Source organism: Oreochromis niloticus, linkage group LG11 (assembly GCF_001858045.2).
Source record: "Oreochromis niloticus isolate F11D_XX linkage group LG11, O_niloticus_UMD_NMBU, whole genome shotgun sequence".
Lineage (NCBI taxonomy): Eukaryota > Metazoa > Chordata > Actinopteri > Cichliformes > Cichlidae > Oreochromis > Oreochromis niloticus.
The window spans coordinates 28,011,315-28,036,554 of NC_031976.2; the positions used below are offsets into that span (position 1 = coordinate 28,011,315).

Below are 25,240 nucleotides of genomic sequence, written 5' to 3' on the forward strand. Positions count from 1 at the left end.
ACAGAGAACAGAACAAAACACAGCCAACATCTTAAGAAGAGCTTCAAATTGTCCTTTAAGAAGCTTGGAGAACTATTCCTGAAGTCTACTAAAGAAATTACAAGAATATTTGCCTAACAGAGTTCAGGCTGTGTTGGAAAATAAAGGTGGTCCTACCAAATTATAACTATCAAGCACATAAACCTGTACAAACTCTTCCATTGCCTCAAGGGCTGGATTTCCATGCATGTTTGCACATTTCAATAAATTGTTGCACCTATTTCACATTTTCATAGAAAAACATACAAATTGAGCGGTGATTCAAGACTTTCATACAATACTACAGATATAATAATACAGCTACATTATTATATTGATCAAGTTAAAAATAATGTTTTAACTCATTAGTGGAAAAAATATATATTTCAAATGTCAGCCTGTTGAATTTCAACTACCCTAAGTGATTTTCATACGTAACCAACTATGTGTGGGACATGAGAAAAAACATAATGGCAATAAATTAAATAAATATCCACTGTCCCATTTAATTCTTTAAATATTCTCATAAATATATCAACCCTAAAGAATGTTCCAATTGCAAAAATATTGTAAGAATTCAATAGTTCAATTGGAGCTCATTCATTCATTCCTTTATTTCTAGCACCTAAAGTTTATTGGATATGTGCACATTGGTTCTTTTTTCAGTTTCCTGTACAAAATAATCAATGTAGGACTGAAAGAATAAACACTGCATGGTAATTTATTAAAAAATAAAGTATTCTTTCTTGTGCTTTTACTTCTTTTTTTTTCTTTTTTTACAAAGTCAAGCCATGAAAGCATTAAAGACTTAGATATAAATATTGGATTAAAGACTTATATTAAAATATGATTATTAATGACTCAAAAAGCAAATATGTAACAGCAATAAAATGAGTAATTACAGATCAATAAATTAATCATTAAGCCCTTTACTAAAGAAAACATAAACCAAGACAAATGTATAGTTGGCAATACTGATATGCGGCAATTTCTAAAAGAGGAGGAAAAAAGACATGTGAAAGGCTTGGTGGTCACATATCAAGGATGTAGGTTCACATCAATTAAGGTTAAATGCAATATTTCAAGATTGCAAACTGCACAACTGCAATAGCTTTTAATGTGAACATGACAAAGCCAAATGGTCCGCTTTCTGCTTTGGTTGATGCATGTGATGGAAAGGTTTTGAAATTGAGAACTCTTTGACTGTCGATCATCTGTTTCATAAAAGAATGTTAGAATAAATGTGTTTCATAATGTTCTTTAACTTCTTTACACCAGCAGATACATAGGTTATTATGCTCTAGGTTGTTATTAGAGATAATTGTACTGATCTTCCCCCTTTGAGATTAAACTGATCAAACCCCTGATGTAGCACCTTTAAAATGTACTCAGAATATGTTGGTTGTATTTTTAGAGAGAAGTAAGACGTGTGATCATTAGTTTTAAACCTCAGCTTTGAACACACAGTATCAGACACGTGAGACATAATTTGGCTGTATTTGCATATCTGCAGTGTAGTTCCGCCTTCGACCTCTGGGGTGTGACAGCAAGTTCGTCAACACTTCCTTCACACTTTCCAATGGCAAAGAAGAAGTTTCAGATTTTTTGAGGGGGGCGAGGGGCTGGCCTTTTTTGTTCCGCTGGAGAGTCCTGCTTGAACGGTGAGCAGGAGCACAACAGAACGGCAAGAAATTACAGCGCCGCGGACCATCAGCTAAATCAGAGCACCGGGAAGGATCCCGCTGCGCCGCCGAGGAAGAGTGGTTCGAAATAGGACGGCATCGCCCTGCAGCTGCGCCGTTACTGGCTCTAGGGTCAACGGGCAGACGAGCAACTGGCAGCTATCGCCGTTAGCCTTAACTCCTCTGCGGGTCTGGGGGGTTCTGGTAGGGGCAGGGGCGGGGGTACACCGAGAAAGGAGAAGACTGCACGCCGAGAGGAGGGGGCTGGAAGTCTGAGACGCTTCCAGCCTGAAGGGGCCGGCGGTTTGGCCACAGCACCCCCCGGACTAGCTAGCTTGTACCCGCGCGGCTAAGTGAATGGGATGGAGCCGGGACCGTCTGGCGCTGGTAGGTTTATTTTTACTTAAGTGGTTTTAAATGCAACCAATCCGGGTGTATACTGCGGGCCAAACTGCAGCTGATAAAACTAGACACCGTAGCCTGGCCTTAACATCGGGGGGGGATGTACGAGGATGCTTGGTGTCAAGCCTCTCTGTTGCATCGAACGTTTAGAGAAGAGAGGGTGTGAGATGGAGAGGAGCTATCTTGCTGTCTGCATGCACTGCACTCCATAGAAAGCGTTATTATTTGTCCAGATTTATAGCTGCAGATGAGCCTTTTTGGAGTCTGACAATATCCTCAGCCATGCGCGGGGGCAGGGAGGTCGTGGGAATCTTGGTGAGGAGGGACGAGGTGAAGCCCGCCTTCAAGCAGCAGCAGCAGCAGCTGGCTGCACCCGCACGCCCCACAGAACAGACCAGCCTCCCGTTCACTGACAGGTTACGTTTGCTTAAGGTTGTCAAGAGAGAGTTTAGCACAGTGTCCTTAAATGCACACATTAAAGACAACCTCGGGCCTACCATCTGCAGCAATAACTGAATTATTTATCTATGTGAAATAAGAAGGAGGAAAAAAAGGCTTATCTCGTCTTCCTGTTCGAGATGACATAATCTACATTTAGAACTGAGGGAAGCATGTAGAGCATTATATTTATGTGTTGCGGTTTGATTCTGTATCTGCAGACTTATCAGTGCCAGTCAGATCAGAGATGGGCTTCATTTGGCAGTTTTCTTGTTTGACACGGAGGTGTGGAGACCTGCAATTAAAGCACTCACTGGACTTGACTTTATGCCCAGGTCTAAAGTCTGTTTACGGTGGAACTTCTTGAGTGCCCGGCATTAATAATGCAACCACGAATGTCTTAAATATGTCTAATGCATGGCTTTTATAAAGACTTGTATTTTTAATTGATGCAAAATGTTTTGACATGAACTCCGTTAACAATCCCTGAATCCTCTTTGGATATCTTCAGGCTTGTGTTTATGCAAAGCAGGCCTGATGGTAAAATCACGTCATCATTCCAGATCCTGAACCTTGAAATTAGTTGAATAGGCCTGTTTTAATTTCTTAGGATGGGGGGGGGCTTCAGAGGCCCCTTATTTCAACGTCTCCTTTTGTGTTTCAAGTGTGATGATTCAGTTTTCTATTTTGAAAGATTTTTCTGGTTGCCACATTTGGCTCACGGTCAACAGCCAAATACTTGGAGACACACAACTGATTTGGCCAACACAAGTGATGCCTAAATGGATCTTCCTTGCAATTTGTGTACTTGGCTTATAATTTAGCTTATAAGCCAGTAGCTTATATTTTTGGAGGCTAATCGTTCTCTAGTTTTTAACTTTTTTTGTGTGTATTTGTATAGCATCACCAACTACACATCTTTTCCATTACCAGCAAATTTAATGTGGAGTTGTTTAAAAAGTGCACATTGAGGTCTTTTATTTGTTTTATTTGTTGTCCTGCAAAGGAAGCCAAAACAAAACACACAACAACAACAGACGTGTTATCCCAGGTACGACTTTAAAATAGTCGTTCCCATGTGACTTGATCTTATTGCTTATTACGTCATTGTAAAGGATTTAAGTAGCGAGTGTCTTCATGTTGTGATGCAGCGCCAAAGCTCCGCTTTAAGTCTTACCGCCCGGGAAAGACTGCTATTGTGTTGGGATATGTGAGAGGGCTGGCTCCGCTTCTCACCATCTGCCTTCACTGGCACGAGGGCGAAGTGTGTGTCATTGTGTGTGCATGCGCAACAATCAAAACACGGTATAGACACTCATGCATTCACACACGTACATGCTTTCTTGCACATAAAGTACGTACGGGCACCACATGTCTGGTGTCTGTGTTTACAGTGCTTCTCAGATGTGTTTTAGGGACTTGTGATTCTACACTTTGATATTCATATGAACACACACACACACACACACACACACACACACACACACACACACACACACACACACACACATGGACGGGTGACAGATTAAAGGGAAAACCTGAATACTTGACCCCCTACACTGAGGATATTACGTGGTACAGTTGTGCTGCTGGCATGGTTTGTGTCCCAAAAAGTTAGAGACATTGAAAATCAATATTGATTTCTTCTAAGATATCATAATCTGTTGATCACTGTCCTGACGACAGTGATCTCTTCCAGGATGACAGTACCTGCCTTCCGTAGAGCACAAGGGCTCAATGGATAGTTTAGTGTAAAACTGATGTGAATCATATCCTGAGATTTTTACTTGCAGTCACCAGATCTCAACCAAATTGAACACCTACGTCAGACCTGTGTCTGAAGTGTTAGACATTACTCCACCACAATCATTAAAGGGAATATATTTTGAATGAAAGATGTCTAATCCCCTCACTAAACTTGTAAAAAAAATCCAGTGATGTATAAAAGTTGTTCTGATGGTCTAAGATACTTCGATTTTTCCTTTAATCTGTCATATTCACGCTAAGAAGAGAAAACGGTGTTTTATGGCCATTACTCTTCCGATTCGTTTAGCATGTTCTGAATAGTGAACATGTGATGGAGTGGCTATTTAAAGCAGAGCTTTTCCAGTTGAGGATGCCGACGCCTTGCCATGATGTGGGAACATGCTCAGTTCAGGACCACAAAGGCCAAGGTCTCTTCAGCATGACCACAGCAGCACCCTGCCTCTTCTCATCTCCTCCAACAGCCGTACACATACACGGGTCCCCTGATATCCATGACAATACTGTGTTGCCTTGGTGTCTCCATGGTGAGGCTGGGAATGTACAGGGGGGGCCCCCTGTGTTTGTGTGTATGAGTGTGTTCATCGTAGCAAGGGCGCTCCCTCTGTCGTACACCCGTGAATTTGTGTCTGCGAGATGGAGGCGCAGGGCAGCTGGGGTCTTTGTTTTGGTGAAGGAGGGCTGTTCTCTGGGGACCCAGAGGTTAAGGCAGTGGGCCCCTCTTAGGCAGGAGTCACAGCAAGCACCTAGTTTAGGACCCCCTCTATGTTAGACCTCCTGACTTGATGAAGCTTTAACTTTTAGGACATGAAACTAGTATGGGCATAATGTATACTGTTAAAAAGACTGCTTCAGACCTAGAATATACAAGCTGGAGCTAAACTTGTCCATTTTTCTTTAGAGTTGGTTATGTGAAGTGTCTCTTGCACACAGGCAGTAGTTTTATCTTGAAAGTAAAACCCACGACCATTAAGATGCTGGGTGTATTTGTTCAAATCTTACTATAAGTGCAGTGCCCTCCTGGGTAGTGTGTAACTCATGTTAATATTTGTAGCTACAATTTTCACGTGTTCGTTAAATGCCTCACTTGTGAGTAGTGGTGACACTACTTACTCAGTTGTCCCACAAAATGTGATCTATGTGTGTAATGGATGTAGGGAGTGAAGAACACACAGGCATGCTTATAGAGATTTCTTTTATTCTCTTATTATAGAAGGAGAAACAGATAAAATATGCAATTGGAAAACTGGAAGCTAAGAATACTTGACATTTTTCACTATTTTTTTTCTTGCAGAATGTCTAAAATCATTGATTCTCAAAATAGCTGCTGTTTATTTCCCCCTTGCTACACTAATCATTTTAGTCACATAATTAATCTTTTTTTCCCCCCAATTTAGTACTTTAATTAAATGATATGCATATAACATCAAATGTGTGTTCACAGTGATGCTTCTGAAAAATTTAGATGAACCCAAACCCCCAAAATACAGATGTTTACAATAGAATTTAGTTAAAGAAGCTGGATGATTCTGATCCATTTAATTGATTATCATAGTTCATAATTTGCACAGTAACCATGTGATCAGACATCATGATTGTGTGATGAACAGCAAAATTAAAGTCATATTTTTTTACTTAAAGAAATATTTTACTAATTTCTTCATGTTTTTCTCCCCCCCCCCCCCCCCCCCCCCCCCCCCCAATATATGACCTCATGTGGCTGCTCCGTCTGTTCTTAATGTGCCGATCACCCCTTATTTTACTCTATATACTTCTGTGTCTCTTTCTTTTCTGCCCCCAAATGCACAATCTGCCTTTTAATATCTTCCTTGCTTATTTTTTTTAACTATCTTGCCTCTACTGGCCTTCCTGTCCCTGCGAGTGACTCTTGTGGTGTTCTCCTTTCCCCTGCCTACGCTTCCTTCCTGGCTTATGCCCACATTTCTTGTCCTCCTTGCCCTGTCCTCTGCTGTTCACCACTGCTTCCTTTGCCACCCCCTCACTTAACCGTTGATTCTTTGCTCTACCTTTGGTTTTTCCTGTCTGTTGCTTCGTATTTGTGCACTTTTCCAACTTCAAACCCTTTTTACTCTGAACCACATTTTCCCCTGTTACCTGTCTTTGTCTGTGGCTGCCTATGTTGTATCTGTCCAGTGCCCATGGGGGTCTTCCCCCCACCCCTGCAGCAGGTGTTCCATGCCCCTCGCCGGCCAGGCATGGGTACCGTGGGCAAGCCCATCAGGCTGCTGGCCAACTACTTTGAAGTGGAGATCCCAAAGATGGATGTCTATCACTACGAGGTGGACATTAAGCCTGACAAGTGCCCACGACGAGTCAACAGGTAACAGATTTCAGTCACAATATTTCTCTGCATTTCTTTTCTTTGATGTCCCACATTAATGGAAAAGATCAGCACTTGTCAGTTGTCATTTGTTATAAGCAAATGACAAAGTTATTAATTTGTAACAGTTGGGTATGCATTGAAGAAGTCATCAAGCAGCTGAATTGCCTCCTGTGTGGTAATTGGATAATAAAAGCCCAACAGCCACCAACCAGTAATCTGTGTGTTGTCTTTGAAGAGGCAGAGATAACAGCTACTTGAAGCATGAAAAATGTATTTCTTTGCAACAGCTATCTATTTATGATGATTAATTTTGGGTTCTTGTATTGAAAAAATAATAAAGTGTTGCCAAAGCAATGCTCTTAATTTTAACATCACCTTATGTGAGAGAAATAAATATGGAGTTGTGGTGCATATAAATAGATATCGAGTTTAAAAAAAAATTGTACCTGTTTGCATGTGTCAGATATTTATATAACTGACAGCACATACATTAACAGGAGGTTGTGCTGCTATGAAAGTCATTTTAACTACAACTCTGAGGAACATGAAGAGCGCAAAAAGTAATGCATCCTTGTAGAACTGAGTAAAATAAATAATTTACCATCTTCTCTGGATGGGTTTCAGTTTTATATTAGGCAGAAGACAATTTTCCTCCCTGCAGTAGCTTTACCTTCTTTACCTGCTGGTGACTGGACAGATGGTTGAATCAAAACTGAAACCAACTTGCTTGAGCTGAATGTTGTGCCTCCTGATGCAGCTTAAAGCCTAATGGTTGATGCAAACATTGGAAGAAATGTATCATATCACCTGTATCATATTACACCTATTTAAATTGGAGTAACTTAGTTTACATACTTGTATGCTTTAGTATTTTTCATGAAACCTGTAGTCCATGTCCATGTTTTTACTGGCCCTGTTTTTAGTTATAACAAAACTAATGTGATTTGTCACATTCATTACTTTAATCCAAGAAATAAAGTGTACATTAAAAAAATATATATATTTCAAAGTTCAGGAGAGAAGTGTGCTCTTTCTACCTTGCAAACTTTCCATGGCTCAGCAAAGAGCTGCTTCCTGTGAACAGTCTGTCTTGTCTCTGCGAAGAAAAATGTCACAGTATACGTTTCATTATGTTTGATCCAGGTGAATTCATTCTTTTCACAAAGGCCTGTTGCATAGCGATCTCTGCTTTTTATACCATCCTTAGATGGTATCATCCGTCTGACTTTGTGCTGGCTGTCAACAAGATGGGACTGACCTTCACTTTCTACAGTTGTCTTATATGTCTTATATGTGGAGTCATTTTCTAGACTGAAAAACAAATTCACTCCATTTTTACATCCAAAGTTTTTGCAGCACAAATGATTATAAGCAGTCAACCAACAGCCTGCTCCCATTAGTAAGTCAGACTAAGACAGTTCAAACGTCTTTGACTGAGTTGGTACCAAATAACTGAAAATAAGGTTTTATCACTGTGAAGGACCAAGTTGGTTAGACTTGAAGAACACCGGTAAGTTTTTAACTGGGTGTCATTTTAACTCAAAAATAAAAATACTTAAAAAAAGGAAATCTCACAAATAAATCCAAACATACATCTGAGCCTCTAAAGAGGTCACCTGTGGAGTACTAAGCTACATAACACCAAACCAACTAAACAAAAGCAAAGCCCAACTGCACTGACTTGACAAAGGGAAACTTGTATGCTGATTGATTATACCAACTTAGAGAACAGGGGAACCATACATTGCACGTTCCAGGTTGCACTTCCTGTATTTAGGAGTGCTGAAGTCTCAGGTATGTTTGATTTAACAGAATTTACACCAGGTGCCCTTCCTACCATAACCTCAAAGGGGAAATCAATATAGCTTCAACAAAGTCTAAATAAACAGAAGTTATGCAAAATCAAAGATTGTGTCATCATTTATCTGTTTGTATTTCAGTGCATATCACATGTAAAATATGTTGTCCAATTACTGGTGCGTGAAGTCATGTGGCTTCACATGCAGCCATCACACACCCCCTCTCTATAAAAGGTTTGTTGGGTTAAACTGTGACAGCATTGTTGTTGTCGTTTTCAGAGGTGTGTTGGACTTTGAACCAGAATGGCTGCGTGGCAGACTTCACCAAGTCATCTCCCACTTGCGCCTTTCATCTTGTCTAGTTAGTATAGTGCTTTATGATCACTGTAAGCATTTAAAATGAATGACAGAATTAGGAGAAGTTTGAGTGAAGCATTTCAGCAACATAAAGACAGGAAAAGGGAGTAAAGTTCAGAGCTAGAAGCTTCATAAAAAGGACTTTCACTTTCTCCTACCAATGATGAACATATGGATTACTAGACTTCCTGGGTTGTGCATGCAAGTCTGCATTACAGAAATGCAAGGCACAGAGAGCTTGAAAATGCCCATTTGTACATGTAACTAGCACCTTTCACAGCAACAATAAAGCTTTGTAGTAGTTTCAAGAAATCATGGGAGGACTGGCAGATAAGCAGAAGCTACAGGGATAAACCAATTGTTCCCATCTCCAATCAGATAGGGCTGTTCTTCCACTTTTTATAGTCAGATGAATCATCAACATTTATATGAAATCTGGCACCTCTAGCATTACGAGTCAGCAGGCATATGATGGAAAAAAACCCCTGTCCAATCCAGTTTTTGGCTCCTAAGATAATTGTGCTTCACTATAAACTCTGCAGCTGTCTTCTGCTAGATCTTTACCTTGTTCTCAAAGAGAGGAGATATGACCTACAGAAAAATAAATATATAAAAGAACAAATATTTAAATATGCAGCCTTTTAAGTTGACCAAAAAAAAAATGACTGGGATAAGGAAGAGTGCTTGACTTCTCAGGGTGATAAACATACACAGGTGAGCAATCAACCCAGGTGTTACCCATGAGTCTCAGCGAGCCACTGCACAGATCGCAGCAACTACAAAAAACATGAAAAATGATTTTGGTAAAGGTTTATGAGTTATTTGGTACTAACTCAGTTTATGAAGTTCACTATTTAGCGGTGACTTATGTTGTCAGACTTGAAACACTCCACATACAGGAGTCTTTCCTGGTGAACCTAAATGCCTCTGCAGGTTTACACTGACCACTGAGTCACCATGTTTCCCTCATAATAAGCCTCCATCTATCTGACTGAGAAAAAGATTTTTTTGCAACTCTCCTTTTAAGGCCTCCATCCCTTTAAGCTGCCTTACTTTTGATTGGCAGGCCCCTTACAGCAGGTGGGTGGGGCTTCTTTGATGATAGCCACAGCTGTGTGCCGGACATGACCATATTAAGATATCCCCTCTCACTGACGTCACACGGTGACCAGAGTAGAAAAACCCCACTGAATTGAACATTTAGAGCAGCCTTAAATCTTTGCTTTTGACTCATAGGAATTACATACACCAAATATATTATTTGAAACTTTAGCCATGATTATTATGCTCAGCCACTACACTAACAATACATTTGACAAAAAATAAGAAAAAGCATCATAGGTTCACCTAAGTACAGTCTCATACATATGAATTAATTTTGTATGTCTCCTAATAGGAACTTTGGTGACCTCAAACCTAAAATACATTGATAGTTTTTACTTCTGTCTGCTAAAACATAATAGTACCCTCATAAAATGTTTGATTACACAAATGAAATTTAGTTAAAATCCTCAGCAGAGGCTGTCTGCGGAACACGGAAAGAGAGCCCTTGAGCTTTGTTGTCCTTCATTTTAACAAGGTCATGGCCATAAACAGAAATAAATGAAGCAAATTGGTATTTTTTTTTATTTGTGGTAGATCCTCAGAAAATCTGAAACTGAATTAGGATCCCCGAACACTGAGTGTTCTAGTACCATCTCCTCTGATATTAAGAGAGGATCTTTTAGAATCAGAAGGAAATGGAGCTCAAACACAAAGGGTCCAAGAAGGCATGCAAGGGTCAAGCCCTTCGACCTTTCCTTTTTAGAAAGACCTCCTCATCCCCCACACTTGAGTGAAGGTCAAGGCACCATGCATTCAAAGGTAGCCCCCACCACCACCTGCACCCATGCTCTTTGTCCTTGCTTCTCCCCCTGTGACCACCAGATATTGAACTCACCAGCTGTATCCTGCCTACTCTATATCAATATCTCAATAACTGCACCTCCTCATGACAAAAGCAGCATCCTGATGAGGGAAGAGGTTTAACTGGCAGAGGGGGATTTGCTCTGGCTTTATTGCACATTAATCTCATGTCATGTTTGCATGTGTTGCTGCTTACAGAGAGGTGGTGGAGTACATGGTGCAGCACTTCAAGCCCCAGCTCTTTGGTGACAGGAAGCCGGTGTACGATGGCAAGAAGAACATCTACACGGTGCTAGCACTTCCTATTGGGAGTGAGAAGGTAAATGTTTGCAGTGGTTTTGTGTTACACAATCACTCAGTGAAGTCTCTCCTAAGCCCTGTTCGGCTGTGATATATTGAGTTTCTTAACAGTAAAGCAAATATTTGAATGACGTTAAAAAGATGCCGTGGTAAAGCAGGATAGGTTGTCCACTAATAGCAGGGTTAGTGGTTCGATTCCTCCTCATCTGTCCGTGGGCATGACCCTGGCTTGATTACCTGAGAGGTTAAAAGTTTCTATAAAACAGCAAAGCATTTAATATGTATGTATTTGTTGTAATTAGTTATGTTTTTTTCTATACTTAAATGATCTATTTGATTAGGAAATGTGCTTGGTTGCCTTAAGTAAATGAATTAGAAGATATCTGTTGTGTAAACAATAGGGTCAGATCACCTGACTGCCCCTGACGGACTCAGGAAATTAGAAAAACATCTTTCCAAAAGCATCTCTGGATCTCGTCTGTGGTAATAAGACAGGAAGTCACTGCTCCTGCCCAAAACATAGTCCAGCATTTTTTGCACTTACTTTTTAGCACTGTAATGCGTTATGTAGAGAAATTTAGGATTTTGCACTTCTGGATAGAGACAGCCCAGCTACCAAACTGCTTTGTATAGTTTTATACTTTCCATACAGGTGTGAGGAATTGTGCCTCCAGCTATTGCCTAGAAAGTAAATTCTATAAGCATTCACATGCTTATCACGGCATATAGTCACACCTACATTTATGGAGAAATGCAAAAACTATGCAAAAAAATGTAAACCATACAAGCGCAGGGTTAGTGAAATGTCAGCTTCCAATAATATATTCTGCAGTACCTAAAAAGGGTTGCAGTTTACTGCACAGCCTGAGGATTTAATTTTGTTGCTACAGGTGTGTCTCTATTTCATTTGTTCTTTACCTTTTGCTCTCTCTCCCTCAGGTAGATTTTGAGGTGACGATTCCTGGCGAGGGAAAGGATCGAATCTTCAAGGTGTCCATCCGTTGGCTGGCCAAGGTGTCATGGCGCCTGCTGCAGGAGACTCTAGTCAGTGGCCGACTGCAGGTCCCCCTTGACTCAGTTCAAGCCCTGGATGTGGCCATGCGTCACCTGGCCTCTATGAGGTAAAGTATATCAAAGTTTCTCTTATAGGTTCATAACAACACACACCAGTATTTACAGTCTGTCAAACAGTCTGTTCACACAGATAATCAGCGATTTCTAAGAGTTTTGTGCATCCTGAAAACATTTATTAAAGTTACGGGTTTTTTTTTTGTGATATTCTAACTTTACGGCTTAGCAGTGCTTACTGAGTCCTTCCCTCCACAAGCATCAGATCATCATTGCTCCAGGCATCAGAATTACTAAATAAAAGACACGTGTTAGTTGACACCTGTGTGAAGGTGTCCACTGAACAATGCTAAGCAAAGTAATAGTGATAACTGGCTTGAAGACATAACCTGAAAGTGCTCAAAAGGAAGTCATGAAGCCACAGATATTAGATCAGTGATATAGTATCCCAAGAAAAATAGCCTTTTTTCCTTAAACTTCTCGTTTGGGTGTTGCAAGTTTTCTGCTTTTCTTGAGGTGACCTATTCTGAAACATCCACATCACTAGACATGAACTCATGCTGCGGTCATGCCCTGAATCAGAACATTGATTTCCACCTCTTCACCCCTTCTGATTAGGTACACACCAGTAGGCCGTTCATTTTTCTCCCCACCTGAAGGATACTACCACCCACTTGGTGGGGGAAGGGAAGTTTGGTTTGGCTTCCACCAATCGGTGCGTCCCGCCATGTGGAAGATGATGCTTAACATTGATGGTGAGTCACTGAACACAGGCTCACCAGAGAGTGTGTAGTCAGCCAGTGATCTCAGTGGGTTTTACCGACATTGTGTGACTAGGCAGAAACACGGGGGTTATTTTGAAAAGAAAAACTTGCTCTGTGAGAAAAGCTGAGCCATGAGTATCTTACAAAAGTTATGTTATAAATCTACACTGCTGCTTTTGTTTCTATGGGCTGTTTGTAACTCTCATTTAGCTGTGAAGAAAAAGTGGCAAAGTCTTCTGAAAGTTACAGATTTTAATAAGAACCTTTGTTTTTTGGTACTTTCTTCTGATTTATTTCTGCTCTCTGTCTCCCTCTAGTGTCTGCCACGGCTTTCTACAAAGCCCAGCCTGTAATTGAGTTCATGTGTGAGGTTTTGGACATTCGCAACATTGATGAGCAACCCAAAACCCTCACTGACTCACAAAGGGTCCGCTTCACCAAGGAAATTAAAGGTGGGCTACTGAAAAGTGTGGAAGTACCTTCTGAAAAAATAATGAAATTACTTTGATACTTCTATGCCTTTGAAGTATAGACTTGCTGAATACACACAAGAAGATGGGTACACTGTGGTCATACAGAGATGGACATGGTCAGTAAAATGCTCAAGGAGACCAAATTTAGCACAATTTGGGACTAAAGGACCAAATTGTGCTAAAATATTCCCCACACCATTACACCTGAACTGTTGATAAGGCAATGTTTTTGCAGTCTTCTATTGTCTGTCCAATGTTGGTGACCTTGTATGAACTGTCGCCTCAATTTCCTGTTCTTAACTGACAGGAGTAGCTAAGAACAGGAAACCAGGCCCATCTGCTATATCAGCCCATTACGGGCCATCTGCTTCATGGTTTGACATTCAAAGATGCTCTTCTGTGTACCTTGGTTGTCTTCCTCTTCTTCTTTCTACCCCCCCCTTCTTTCTATCTCACCAACCCTCTGAATGTCCTCCTTGCCTGCTGCTCCATCTTCAACACTCTTGTCTCAGTAAATCCTCTATCCCTCCTCTGCACATGTCCAAGCCATCTCAGTCTTGCCTCTCAGCCTTTTTACATCAAACTGCTTAACATGAGCTGTCCTTCTGATATACTCATTTGTAATTCTGTCATTCCTGGTCACTCCCAGTTAAAATCTTAACATCTTTAGCTCTGCCACCTTCGGCTCGGCCTCCTGTCTTTTTTGTCAGTGCCACCATCTCCAAGCCATACATCACAGCAGGTCACACGTTAAGCTCTTCCTTTCCGAGACTTGAACTTAATTCTTGTGTTATCCCGCTTACTGTCGGCAGGCCTGAAGGTGGAGGTGACCCATTGTGGCCAAATGAAAAGGAAGTATCGTGTATGCAATGTTACCAGACGTCCTGCCAGCCACCAAACGTAAGATTTTGCTTTTTGTTTTTGGCATAGAAAATACACAAATTTACTTCCTAACTTTACAGCGTCTTCCTATCTTATTTTATCCTATTAGAGTAATACATTAGAATATGTTAGGTATTCATCCTTATATTGATGTCACTGGAAGACAGTACTTTTGTCTAATTTGACTGAAGTTGTACAAATGCAGCAACCACATGTTGGACCAATCACCAAAATATGTCCTTGCTTGTTTGGAAAGCAATTAAAACTGTTTCAGAGGAGCTAAATTAATATTTAGTTCTTTAGCTTAAATGTAGGTAAATGTTCCTTCCAGGTTTACAGAAGGTTCTAGTTCATCTGTAAAGTTTCTGTTGTAGAAATGCTCTATGATGCTCTCCTAATGCATAAACATGTATATCTAGTATTTCGTTGAAACATTTTTTTAATGCTGAAATAATTATTTTGATCATGTTTCAAAGACGAGTGGTTTTCTTTAGAATGAGAAAAACCTGCTATTCTTTCCTCTGTTTATTATGAACCTAACCAAGGAAGTAGCTTAAATGGGAAATCTCTTACTGTTTTTGACAGTGAGTACACGTTTTCAGATTTGGTCAGAAATAACAGACAGAAACAGACAAAACCTGCAAATGAAGAGCGATCGGGTGATTACACTGACATGATGCTCATGTTCTCGTTTTTTCTGTACCAGGTTTCCCCTTCAGCTTGAAAGTGGGCAGACAGTAGAATGTACAGTGGCTCAGTACTTCAAGCAGAAGTACAACTTGCAGCTCAAATACCCCCACCTACCCTGTCTACAGGTGGGGCAGGAGCAGAAGCACACCTACCTGCCTCTGGAGGTGAGGAAGTGTTCAGTGATGTTTCAACTATGATGCGAAAAGTTTACCATTTGTAGTATATTGGTTGATCAACACTAGCTCATCATGACTATGTCTGTATTTATGTGTACGAATGACTGTTATTCCTCCAAAACTTTTTTATTGGGGTTTAATAGAACCCCAACAAACTGTTCACGTGTACATATGTAAAGAATATTGGCAAATACATCAGTATCAGAATACATGTTATGTTTACGTCCTCAAAAATCTGCCGACATACCTTCATTTAACCTTCAAGTGACCGAGTGGGATCATTTTTGACTCTTGAAATAGATGTGTGTTTTTTACTGTTAATGTAAGCTTGATTTTATTGTAATTTTGCACTTCTAATCAATAAAATGTCACATTTGGCAATAGACCTTGGCTGGTTATGCTGGAGTAGTAACATTTACTGCTGCAGAGGCCTTGAGGCATTTACTTAATGCCCAGAGTAACAAGGCAAACAGGTCATGGGTCATTAATGGACATGAGCTCCTTTTTGTATAACAATCTCTTCGATAAAGAAAACAGTAGAGGGATCATAAACGCAACTGGAGACATAAAAAAGTATTACTGTATAAAATGTAAAGCTTTCACATTACGTTAAATGGTCTATCATTTTAGGCCCTCAAATAGCTTGGCCGTCTGAGAGGTAACGATATATATTGACATAGAGGGTATTAAATGATAACACAACCATGCACACAGACTAAAAACTTTCTTTCAGATGGACAATCAATGTTTACGCAGTAATGACTGAATGTATTCATTCCAGGTGTGTAATATTGTAGCCGGTCAACGATGCATCAAGAAACTGACAGATAATCAGACCTCAACTATGATTAAAGCCACAGCTCGCTCCGCACCCGACAGACAAGAGGAGATCAGCAGACTGGTGAGTTGCAGAGGGAAGCGTTTGATGGAGGCCGTGCGTCATTTTGAAATGAGTGATTTATAGTGCAAGGTGGAGACGGTGAGATATAATACAAGTCCTTTACTCTCTACAGATGAAAAATGCCAACTTCAACCTGGACCCGTACATTCAGGAGTTTGGGATCAAGGTGAAAGATGACATGGCCGAGGTGATGGGCAGAGTATTGCCAGCCCCTATTCTGCAGTACGGAGGACGGGTAAGGCACGGTTCATTCGTCAACCTGAACATATCGACTTTTATGTTGTCAAGAATGCAGCCATTTAGTTGTGTGTGCTTCACACAGAGCAGAGTGTTGACAAATTAAAGGACAAGTTTGAAAGCTTGACTCCTTTGGTGAGGGCATGTGGTGGCTCTTTTGTGATCTGTGGGTGATTTGCTTATATGGTTTAGATGAAGGGTTTACTGCAAATCAATACAAAGAGTGATCGCTTTTATCCTATAAAGAAGCGCAGATTAGAGTCATCTCTTTGATGATTATAGGGTAGATGGGTAGAGCACAAGGAGTCATTGAATTATTTGATGTTTATTAGTCTATGTGGATTATATCCCATTTCCCAACTGAATACCGATGCAGGATTTTGAGAATTTCTGAGACAGGGCTTTCCACTTTTGGAAGAATAGTATCCTTTATCTCCAGTCATGCTTCAAGTGGCGTTCACACAGGAAGAGACTCGTTTTGACATGTCTACCAGAGACTGAGGAAAATGAGTGAAATTCTGTAACTGACTGTTAGTTTGTTAGTAGACACACTAAGCTCTTGACCTTGGAAACTCTGTTTTTGCTTTAATTTGTCGTCTCTGTACTTTTGCTATAAATGTGACCTGATTTGGCTTAAACTGTCTTTATTCTGGTCCTTTCTTTTTTACAGAACCGTGCCATAGCTACACCCAACCAGGGAGTGTGGGACATGAGAGGGAAGCAGTTTTATAATGGCATTGAGATCAAAGTGTGGGCTATTGCCTGCTTTGCCCCCCAGAAACAGTGCAGAGAAGAGGTGCTCAAGTAAGTACTAATGAGCACAAGCAGATGATTTTGTTGAAGGGGAGGGGGATTAAATAATTTCTGCTCATGGCTGTTTCTTTCATAAGGTTAGTTATTTTTAAATGAGCTTTTGCACAGAAGAAAAACAATCCTTCTCTTATGTTGTTTATTCCTCCTATATGTAATATCCCAAAGACATAAAATAATAAGTTAAAAACCTTATCTCGGCGATGCTTTATACGCTCATCTCTGGGTTCATCTCAGGAACTTCACAGACCAGCTTCGTAAAATCTCAAAGGATGCTGGGATGCCAATTCAGGGCCAGCCATGCTTCTGTAAATACGCCCAGGGAGCGGACAGCGTGGAGCCCATGTTCAGACACCTGAAAAACACATACTCCGGACTTCAGCTCATCATCGTCATCCTGCCAGGAAAAACTCCAGTCTATGGTAACTTGTATTTGATACATGTGGTTTGCCATAATTTTCTCAAAACAAATTAAATACTGTTGTTCAAAGTAGTCAAAAAACTCCTAAAGCATTCGGTCAAATGGGAGTATGAAAAAGCTCCCAATAAACTAGAATCATGTTTTCTTTTTTCATGTGAGTCATTTCCAAACTTTTTCCTTTAGCGGAGGTAAAGCGTGTGGGTGACACACTCCTCGGCATGGCCACGCAATGTGTCCAGGTTAAGAACGTGGTGAAGACGTCGCCACAGACTCTGTCTAACCTTTGCCTCAAAATCAATGTGAAGCTGGGAGGGATCAACAACATCCTGGTGCCTCACCAACGGTGAGCTTCTGTTTGACCCGTTTTTAATTAGTTGCACATATTTATGGTATCTTGATTTAGGTGATGGGTGATCCTGACACACAGGTGTAAAACGCTGACAGTGGTAGTAGACTTGAGTTTTCTATCAAAATCCTGCTGGATGACATGGTGATCGTTTGAATACGTTTCGGTAATATGACTCACCAACAGCAGCCCTTCACTGCCTTTATGAGCGTGTGTAATTTGCATCACCTCCTCCATTTGCTCTCTCAGGTCAGCAGTGTTTCAGCAGCCGGTTATCTTCCTGGGAGCAGATGTCACACATCCTCCGGCTGGAGATGGCAAGAAGCCCTCCATTACTGCTGTAAGTCTCGGAGATTACACCTTCATTAAACAACACTAGCTCACTTTAAACACAATCTCAGGAAAAGGAAGGGAATGTGCAACTACGGTGTGTCACAAAGCCTGGCCACTTTTCAAATCTGGGCGTGCAGGTTAAACCCATGGGTGGGCAATACTGGTGCGCTTTTGGCTCCGGTAACTTGTGAACAGCCTTTTTCATTGTTACTGGCTAAAGTTGCTTACTTGATGAAAAGACGTGAGTTATTTAAAAATGTGAATGTGAATAATGAAGCACTAGTTTTTGTTTGGGGAAAAAATAGACTTTCTAATTTAGCAGATAAGAAATGTTCTAGGTTTAAACTATAGCATTGGTTGTCATTTGGTGTAGATATAGCAACAAGTCAAAGTCATAAACAGAATTAATCGGCATTAATTAACACTATATACCTGCATTTAAGGACAATGACCTTTAGATAACAAATGGATTTATACCTTGGTCTTCATTGTTCTTAAAGCCACTGGTTACCTTGTACCAGAATATTGAATGTACAGTAGTTGTTAAGTACTCTAGTAGCTAAAAGTCATAAAAATGTTTCTGTGGGATGTGATGGCAGTCCAGCTGCTTGGTTGGCCACGAAACTCTTTTTTTAGGCAAATCAAAAATAGCAAGGGCATGTAAATAATGCAAATGACCCCGAGATGCCACAGGGAAAAAACGCACGTCTGTGGTTGCTTGGTGACAGTGGGACTCGATGGCCACTGTGCTCATTAATGCTGGTAAGAGAAGACTACCTCAACATTAGGTAGTGGGTTCAGAACAGAAGAGCTTAAAGCTAACTAGTTTTTATATCATTGGACAAAAAAAATCTGTAATAACCTTTCACTATATTGTAATTTAATTTGAGGAGGAACTAGCACCCTTCTGAGGTTTGTATTGTGGCTTTAGTAAAGTTAAGTCTTTTAAGGCACATTTTCTCACGGTTTGTGGGTTTAAAAAAAGTTTTTATTGAAACAATGTGCAACAGTGAGCAGCGGGCTTCGAGGTACTTTTTCTCATGTTTGGTTGATGTGTCAGAAGTGTAACTCAGTCAGCGGGGATTTGCGATGTTAAAAAAGGCAGTCCAGATGGTGCATTAGCTGCCATAGGTGCAATGCTTAGGTAACAAAACAAGGTGTTTAAAGTAACCCTATTTTTCTATAATGAGCGATGTGAGTGCTATAAAGTGGTGTAATGAAATAAGCGTGCACGTGCTCTGTTCTCATATTTCATTTTTTATTTTCTGGATTTCAGCCTACTGCTGTTTTTGCTCTTTAACAGATGAACAGTTTGAGATGGCTGTGACACAAATAGGTTTATTCTGTTATGTTTTGGCTATTTGATAGGGCTATGGCGATTTAGGGTTTCCATGGTTCTCTCAGAGTACCGTTTGCTTCAAACTCCACCTGCATGTACAGCCCATTTCATGCAAAGCACATAGCGCCGATATGACGCTTTGTTTGGACTTTGACGCACAGCACATGAGGCCGAGCGAAGAGAAAAAAGGAGTACGAGAGGAATTAGTGAGGTATAAAGGGAAACAAATGGCTCATCACTGACTCACATTCAAAAGGAAATGACGTCAGCTCTCGTCCGCCCTTGACCTCAGCTCGCCTATGGTTGGCTGTGTTGTTGCCTAGCAATTATGACGAATAATTGAGTCACGAGGATAGGAGAGGAAAGCAGGTCTGTGTTAACAGTACGAGCTGAGGTGAAAACTGGTGAAAAATGGTGATTGTAGTATCGTGTAAGGATTTGAGGGAAGGAAAATAAAAGGTTGACGTTGAGCCTCGCACACTTCCCAGCTGCAGCCTTTAGGGGATGCTAATGCTCAAATATACACACGACGAAAAATGACTCATGTCTGTGAATCAATACTACAACTACAACTACTGCACAGATTTTCATAAAGTAAAAAGTCATGAAGAACGTTCAGTAACAAAAGGTGTATTTATTTGAGAGATGACTTTAGTCAAGGGGCTCAATAACCTAATGCTGGCTTATTGCAAGTTATATTAAGAGTGAAATCAGTGATCCACACAGTATCATGTTAAATTCCTTTTTCAATGTTTTCTGCTCCCTCTAATAGGTGGTAGGCAGTATGGATGCCCATCCCAGCAGATACTGTGCCACAGTGCGCGTCCAGAGGCCCAGGCAGGAGATCATCGAAGATTTATCTTACATGGTGCGGGAACTGCTGATTCAGTTCTACAAGTCGACCCGCTTCAAGCCCACCAGGATCATTTTCTACAGAGACGGTGTTCCTGAGGGACAGTTGCCTCAGGTAGGTGGGACGTTGCGATCTTAATGACACAATGTCACCAAAATCCATTTTAATATGTTTTCATCTGAGTGCTAACAATTGACGCTGTTACACGCAGATTCTCCACTACGAGCTGTTGGCCATCAGAGATGCGTGCATAAAGTTGGAGAAGGACTATCAGCCTGGTATCACCTACATCGTGGTGCAGAAACGTCACCACACACGTCTCTTCTGTGCTGATAAGTCTGAAAGGGTAAACTTTCTTTGTTTCCCCTTCAGTTTTTCTGTTTCCTACTAAGTTTTCATACTTGCTTACCTGTGTTTTTTTCCTTGTGTTATCTTTGGACAGATTGGGAAGAGTGGGAATATTCCTGCAGGGACTACAGTGGACACCAGCATCACTCATCCCTTCGAGTTTGACTTCTACCTGTGTAGTCATGCAGGAATACAGGTATTTATAATAGATACTTCATTGTTCCATAGAAATCTCTATTATAATATAGTAAGAACAAATCTCTTTGACTTCTTTTAACCTTGCAGCTATTTTACACAAAAATGTATTGTTATTTTAATTGCCCTTTTCTCCTCTGTCCTCAGGGTACCAGCCGGCCGTCTCATTATTACGTCTTATGGGACGACAATCGCTTCACAGCTGATGAGTTGCAGATTCTAACTTACCAGTTGTGCCACACTTATGTGCGCTGTACCCGCTCAGTCTCCATCCCTGCCCCAGCCTACTATGCTCGTCTCGTGGCCTTCCGTGCCCGCTACCATCTGGTAGACAAAGAACATGACAGGTCAGTGTGGCTACGGAAGATAGACTACACATGAGTCTCTAAGACTACGTTCACACTGCAGGTGTTAATGCTCAATTCCGATTTTTTGATCAAATCCGATTTTTTTGTCTGCTTGTTCACACTACAAATAAAATGCGACAGCAAACGCGCTCTAGTGTGAACACTCAAAGCGGCCCGCATGCGCAAAAGAAGACGTCACACACAACGCGCTCTGTTTAGACCCAGAGCAAACAGTATTGTTTGACTGATGGCCCTTAATATAAAGACTTCGGACTTTACGTTTCCCAATTTTTGCTTTAAGTTATTTTGTTATTTACATAATAATGTAAATAACCTAATAATTATCCTTAATGCTGTTTTAGAGGAGCGGTGCTTCAAAGGATAGTTGCAGATTTCTGTCAGAATCTGCAGATTATACAGTACAAATAAAATAAATAAAATATAAATAAATAAACAAAAAAACGTTGTGTTCCCAACAGTTTCACTGACATCCACACTGGATGGCCAGGAAGCGTTCGCGATGTCTTCTCGGGCACTTCTCCGGCGCTGATAGTTGGCGTCTGTCCTGTGTCAGTGACGTAAAAGACGGATTTAATGCGACATGACCGTTCAAACAGCAGTCGCTTTCTAAAACATCGGATATGTATCGGATTCAGTACCACATACGAAAGTGACCCAGATCGGATTTGAAAATATCGGATTTGTGCCGTTCACACTGTCATACCATGATCGGATATGGGTCGGATAGGGTCAAAAAAATTGGATTTGATGCGCTTTCGCCTGCAGTGTGAACGTAGCCTAACATAGTATAAAACCTGGACACTGTTTCTGTGTCTGAAAAGCCAAGCTGTTGTCGAAGTGCCTTAAATCTGCGTTCTTGATTGGTTGAAGTTTGTTGGGGGGTTGGTAAGCTTGCTCCCTCCGTGGCCTCAGTAAGCACTTTCTTGACTTTCTCAGTTGGTAGTTTCAGGTCAAACTGAAGTTAATTTTGTAAATTATGGACATTCTTAGAGGCAGAAATAAGGATTATCCAGGGTGTGTGCATTGGCTAATGACTTGCCATGTCAGTCACAAGTCATTAGCCAAGAATAATGTCAATCATTATTCTTATGAAGACATGAAGTGTGTAACTCATCTTTGCTCGCTCTCTCATCACCCTCTCGTCTCTCTGCAGTGGAGAGGGCAGCCATGTGTCCGGTCAGAGTAACGGTCGGGATCCCCAGGCGTTGGCTAAGGCTGTTCAGATTCATCACGACACTCTGAGGACCATGTACTTCGCCTGAGCGTCTCCAACCATCGCCGCCATCGTTCCCTCCCACCTCATTTCTACCTGAGTGGGCAAACGGCCCACCGGCACCACCTCATCCCCATCCCTTACTCCCTACAATTGCCCACTACACATACTTCACAGCAATCAGTCACTCAAATCCAAGAAACACAAATCCCCTCTCCTGTAAAACACAGGTAGACTCTGCAGTCTCATGCACGTAAAAGGTTATGAATATTACTGTTGTTTTTACTTTACCGGGACTATTGATCTTTTTAAGTTGAATTTTTAAATCATGGGTATTATGTAATTGTATTGTATGCTACCTTCACACTCCTATGTATGTAAGTATGCAATACGGATGGGAGAAAAATAGAAAACTAGGCGATAAAAAGGAGAAAAAAAATCCTAAAAACTTTTTTAACTGCCACCACGATGCTGCCTCTACCCATCCAAATGCCGGATGCCAGTATTGCAAGCCCCTTGTTAGAGGGGATCCTCATTAGAGGTGGTACTGGGCACGCACACTTACATGTATCATTTTAATGTTATCATGAACTACATTCATGTTTTTTAATGTTTTTGAAAACTGTTTTTTTTTTTTTTAAACAGCCTTGAGGAGTCCGGGGTATGGTACATTAGCACTTAGTGTTAGCATGTAGGTGCCACCAGTCCTGCACATAAAGAGTTTGTTAGTACATGCGAGGCTAGCCCTCTGGTCTTTATATTATAGCAGACAAAGAAAGAGCAGGTGTAGCATATTGTAGATCCAGGACAGGAGTCCTGCCACACACTCTGTCCTGGTTGGCCAGTCCCTTAGAGATTTTGCCTTTAGAGGCAAGCTTAGTGTAACAGTAGAGGGACCATTTGCATAGTGTGTATCTAATATACTTGCACCCCATGCACCTAAACCAGCATTGTTAACCAGCCAAAAGTGATGCCACCCCATGGAAAGGGGGCACTCAAACAGGAAGATAATCTTTTATTTCTCTATACATTGCTCTTTTAGAATTTACGAGGCACTTTTTAAATTTTACTTTTATTTTATTTTACTTCAAAATGGTGAAACTAGCTGTTGGCGAGACTTTACACTCTACATTTGAACGTTTCACACCCACACTTGCGTAGCTTTCAGAACAAAGGCAATAGGCAAGGTCAACACTATTCTGTAGATTTGAAAGCAGGCAAATATAGTCTATGATCACTTAAGTGCTGCAAAGCTGAAGTCGCCTTCAGCAACTGACCTTGCTCCGATCAGTCTGCACATTCCAACGTGTATCAGTGGAAATGACGCCAAGCGGCGCGCTCCACACATCCACCCGTGCTTTTCTTTGCCTAACTGTACCGACCTATCCTGCGCCTGTCCCGCTTTTACACAGAGCTCTTCCCCTCTGCAGGCATTTACAACAGAAGCACACACATGCCTGCGCTCTCAGTCTCCTTCTCAGCATGCAGAGACATAGCTGATCAAATAAATGCACTTGTTCCCCCCCATTCCCACGTTAAGCCAAACTCATCAACCTTTCCGCCATCACCTTTTATCCTTGCCGTCTGTTCTCACTCGTCACATAACACACCTGCAGCATCCCCTGCCCCAATCCCCTATGTTGTGTTAGCCAATCCCTATTGGTGCTCTGTGTGCGTGGGCGGCACAGATAGGGGATTGCTACATTTGACAGGGTGGGCCTCTATTACGACTATTTAACATGCCCTGCCTTTACATCTAGTCACTTTCTGGATTTATGGAAGAAAAATGCATGTAATTATTTTTTATGACTGGATATTCTGAGCCACCTTACTTTGGTTTTCTTAGAGGTAGGAGCCTCGCGCTCACCACTGCCTGTCAGTCGTTTTGCCTCGATTGTGTAATGGTTATAAAGACTGCTTTTTTCCTTTGTCATTATTATTATGAATATTGTGACTAGTGTCAGAGTGTATCCTCAAGAGGGCACTGTGGAGACGGTCCCAAAATTCCACCTCAGTTGCCCTTTAAGCGCCTCAAATCTTGTCTGATGGTCAGACCCCCTTTTGAGTCGAAAGGGATCAAAAGATAAGAGATCAGATGAGTTTGATTTTTAAATCATGTTTATGAACTTGCATAATCAAAATGCCTTTGTACACCGTTTTACTGATCCTTCATTGTGTCCACGGTGATTTGTATATACGAATATATAATATTAACCTGTTATGTATTTTGGCCCAGCAGTTGAGGGGCTTTTCACAGTCGGGGCCAGTCTTCTACCCCTCATTCTGCGTTTAAAAAAAAAAGAAAGAAAGAAAGGAAAAATATCAACCCGGGGGGCATTTCCCCAACACCACTGAAACCAGATGCAGTTCTTCACTCACTGAAGCCACAAAGCACCTTGCAAAGGGGGGAGACGAAATGGCAGTCACCCTGGAAATGTATCATGTGGACACGGGAGAGTCCGCTCCCCCTCCACACAGCCTCACGGTCTGACTAAGCAATATTGAAGCCACTGATCAAGAACAGTCCTTGTCATAGCACTTCCCAATAGATTTGAATGAAAGGACGTGGAAGCATATTATTTTGGCTCTGTATGTGATAGTATGGGAACTCTGTTGGGGAGGGTTATTTTTTAAAGAAAATAAAATTGTTTTTTATTACTCTTGTTGCTTTTTTGTTTGATTTTACTGTGCGTTTAATACAGCTTTGTCTGAAAGTAAGTAATGGGATTTATCAAGGCTTACTCTCATAACACCCTGAAATCCACCTTAACTAATAATCCTTAGATATTAATGCATGGGTGGATGAAGAAAAAA

General features: G+C 41.1%; 1 protein-coding gene across 1 annotated transcript; it reads left to right on the forward strand.

Annotated features, from left to right (window-relative positions):
• The first annotated feature begins 1,572 nt into the window (after positions 1 to 1,572).
• Positions 1,573 to 25,086, forward strand: ago1 (argonaute RISC component 1). Its single transcript, XM_005455328.4, has 19 exons — positions 1,573 to 2,087; positions 6,459 to 6,645; positions 10,908 to 11,028; positions 11,949 to 12,130; positions 12,696 to 12,832; positions 13,159 to 13,293; positions 14,127 to 14,214; positions 14,903 to 15,050; positions 15,844 to 15,963; positions 16,076 to 16,198; positions 16,871 to 17,004; positions 17,248 to 17,432; positions 17,615 to 17,774; positions 18,027 to 18,117; positions 20,222 to 20,416; positions 20,514 to 20,648; positions 20,745 to 20,846; positions 20,993 to 21,192; positions 22,367 to 25,086. The coding sequence occupies exons 1-19, from the start codon at positions 2,063 to 2,065 to the stop codon at positions 22,473 to 22,475; spliced, it is 2,577 nt and encodes an 858-aa protein (XP_005455385.1). The 5' UTR covers positions 1,573 to 2,062; the 3' UTR covers positions 22,476 to 25,086.
• The last annotated feature ends 154 nt before the right edge of the window (positions 25,087 to 25,240 follow it).

Bases quoted from the DNA above. Each gene is read 5' to 3' on its own strand.
- ago1 (XM_005455328.4), top strand. From the start codon at position 2,063: ATGGAGCCGGGACCGTCTGGCGCTG. The intron at 11,029-11,948 runs GTAAATGTTTGC...TCTCTCCCTCAG, and splicing joins TTCCTATTGGGAGTGAGAAG to GTAGATTTTGAGGTGACGAT. The intron at 17,433-17,614 runs GTAACTTGTATT...TTTTTCCTTTAG, and splicing joins AGGAAAAACTCCAGTCTATG to CGGAGGTAAAGCGTGTGGGT.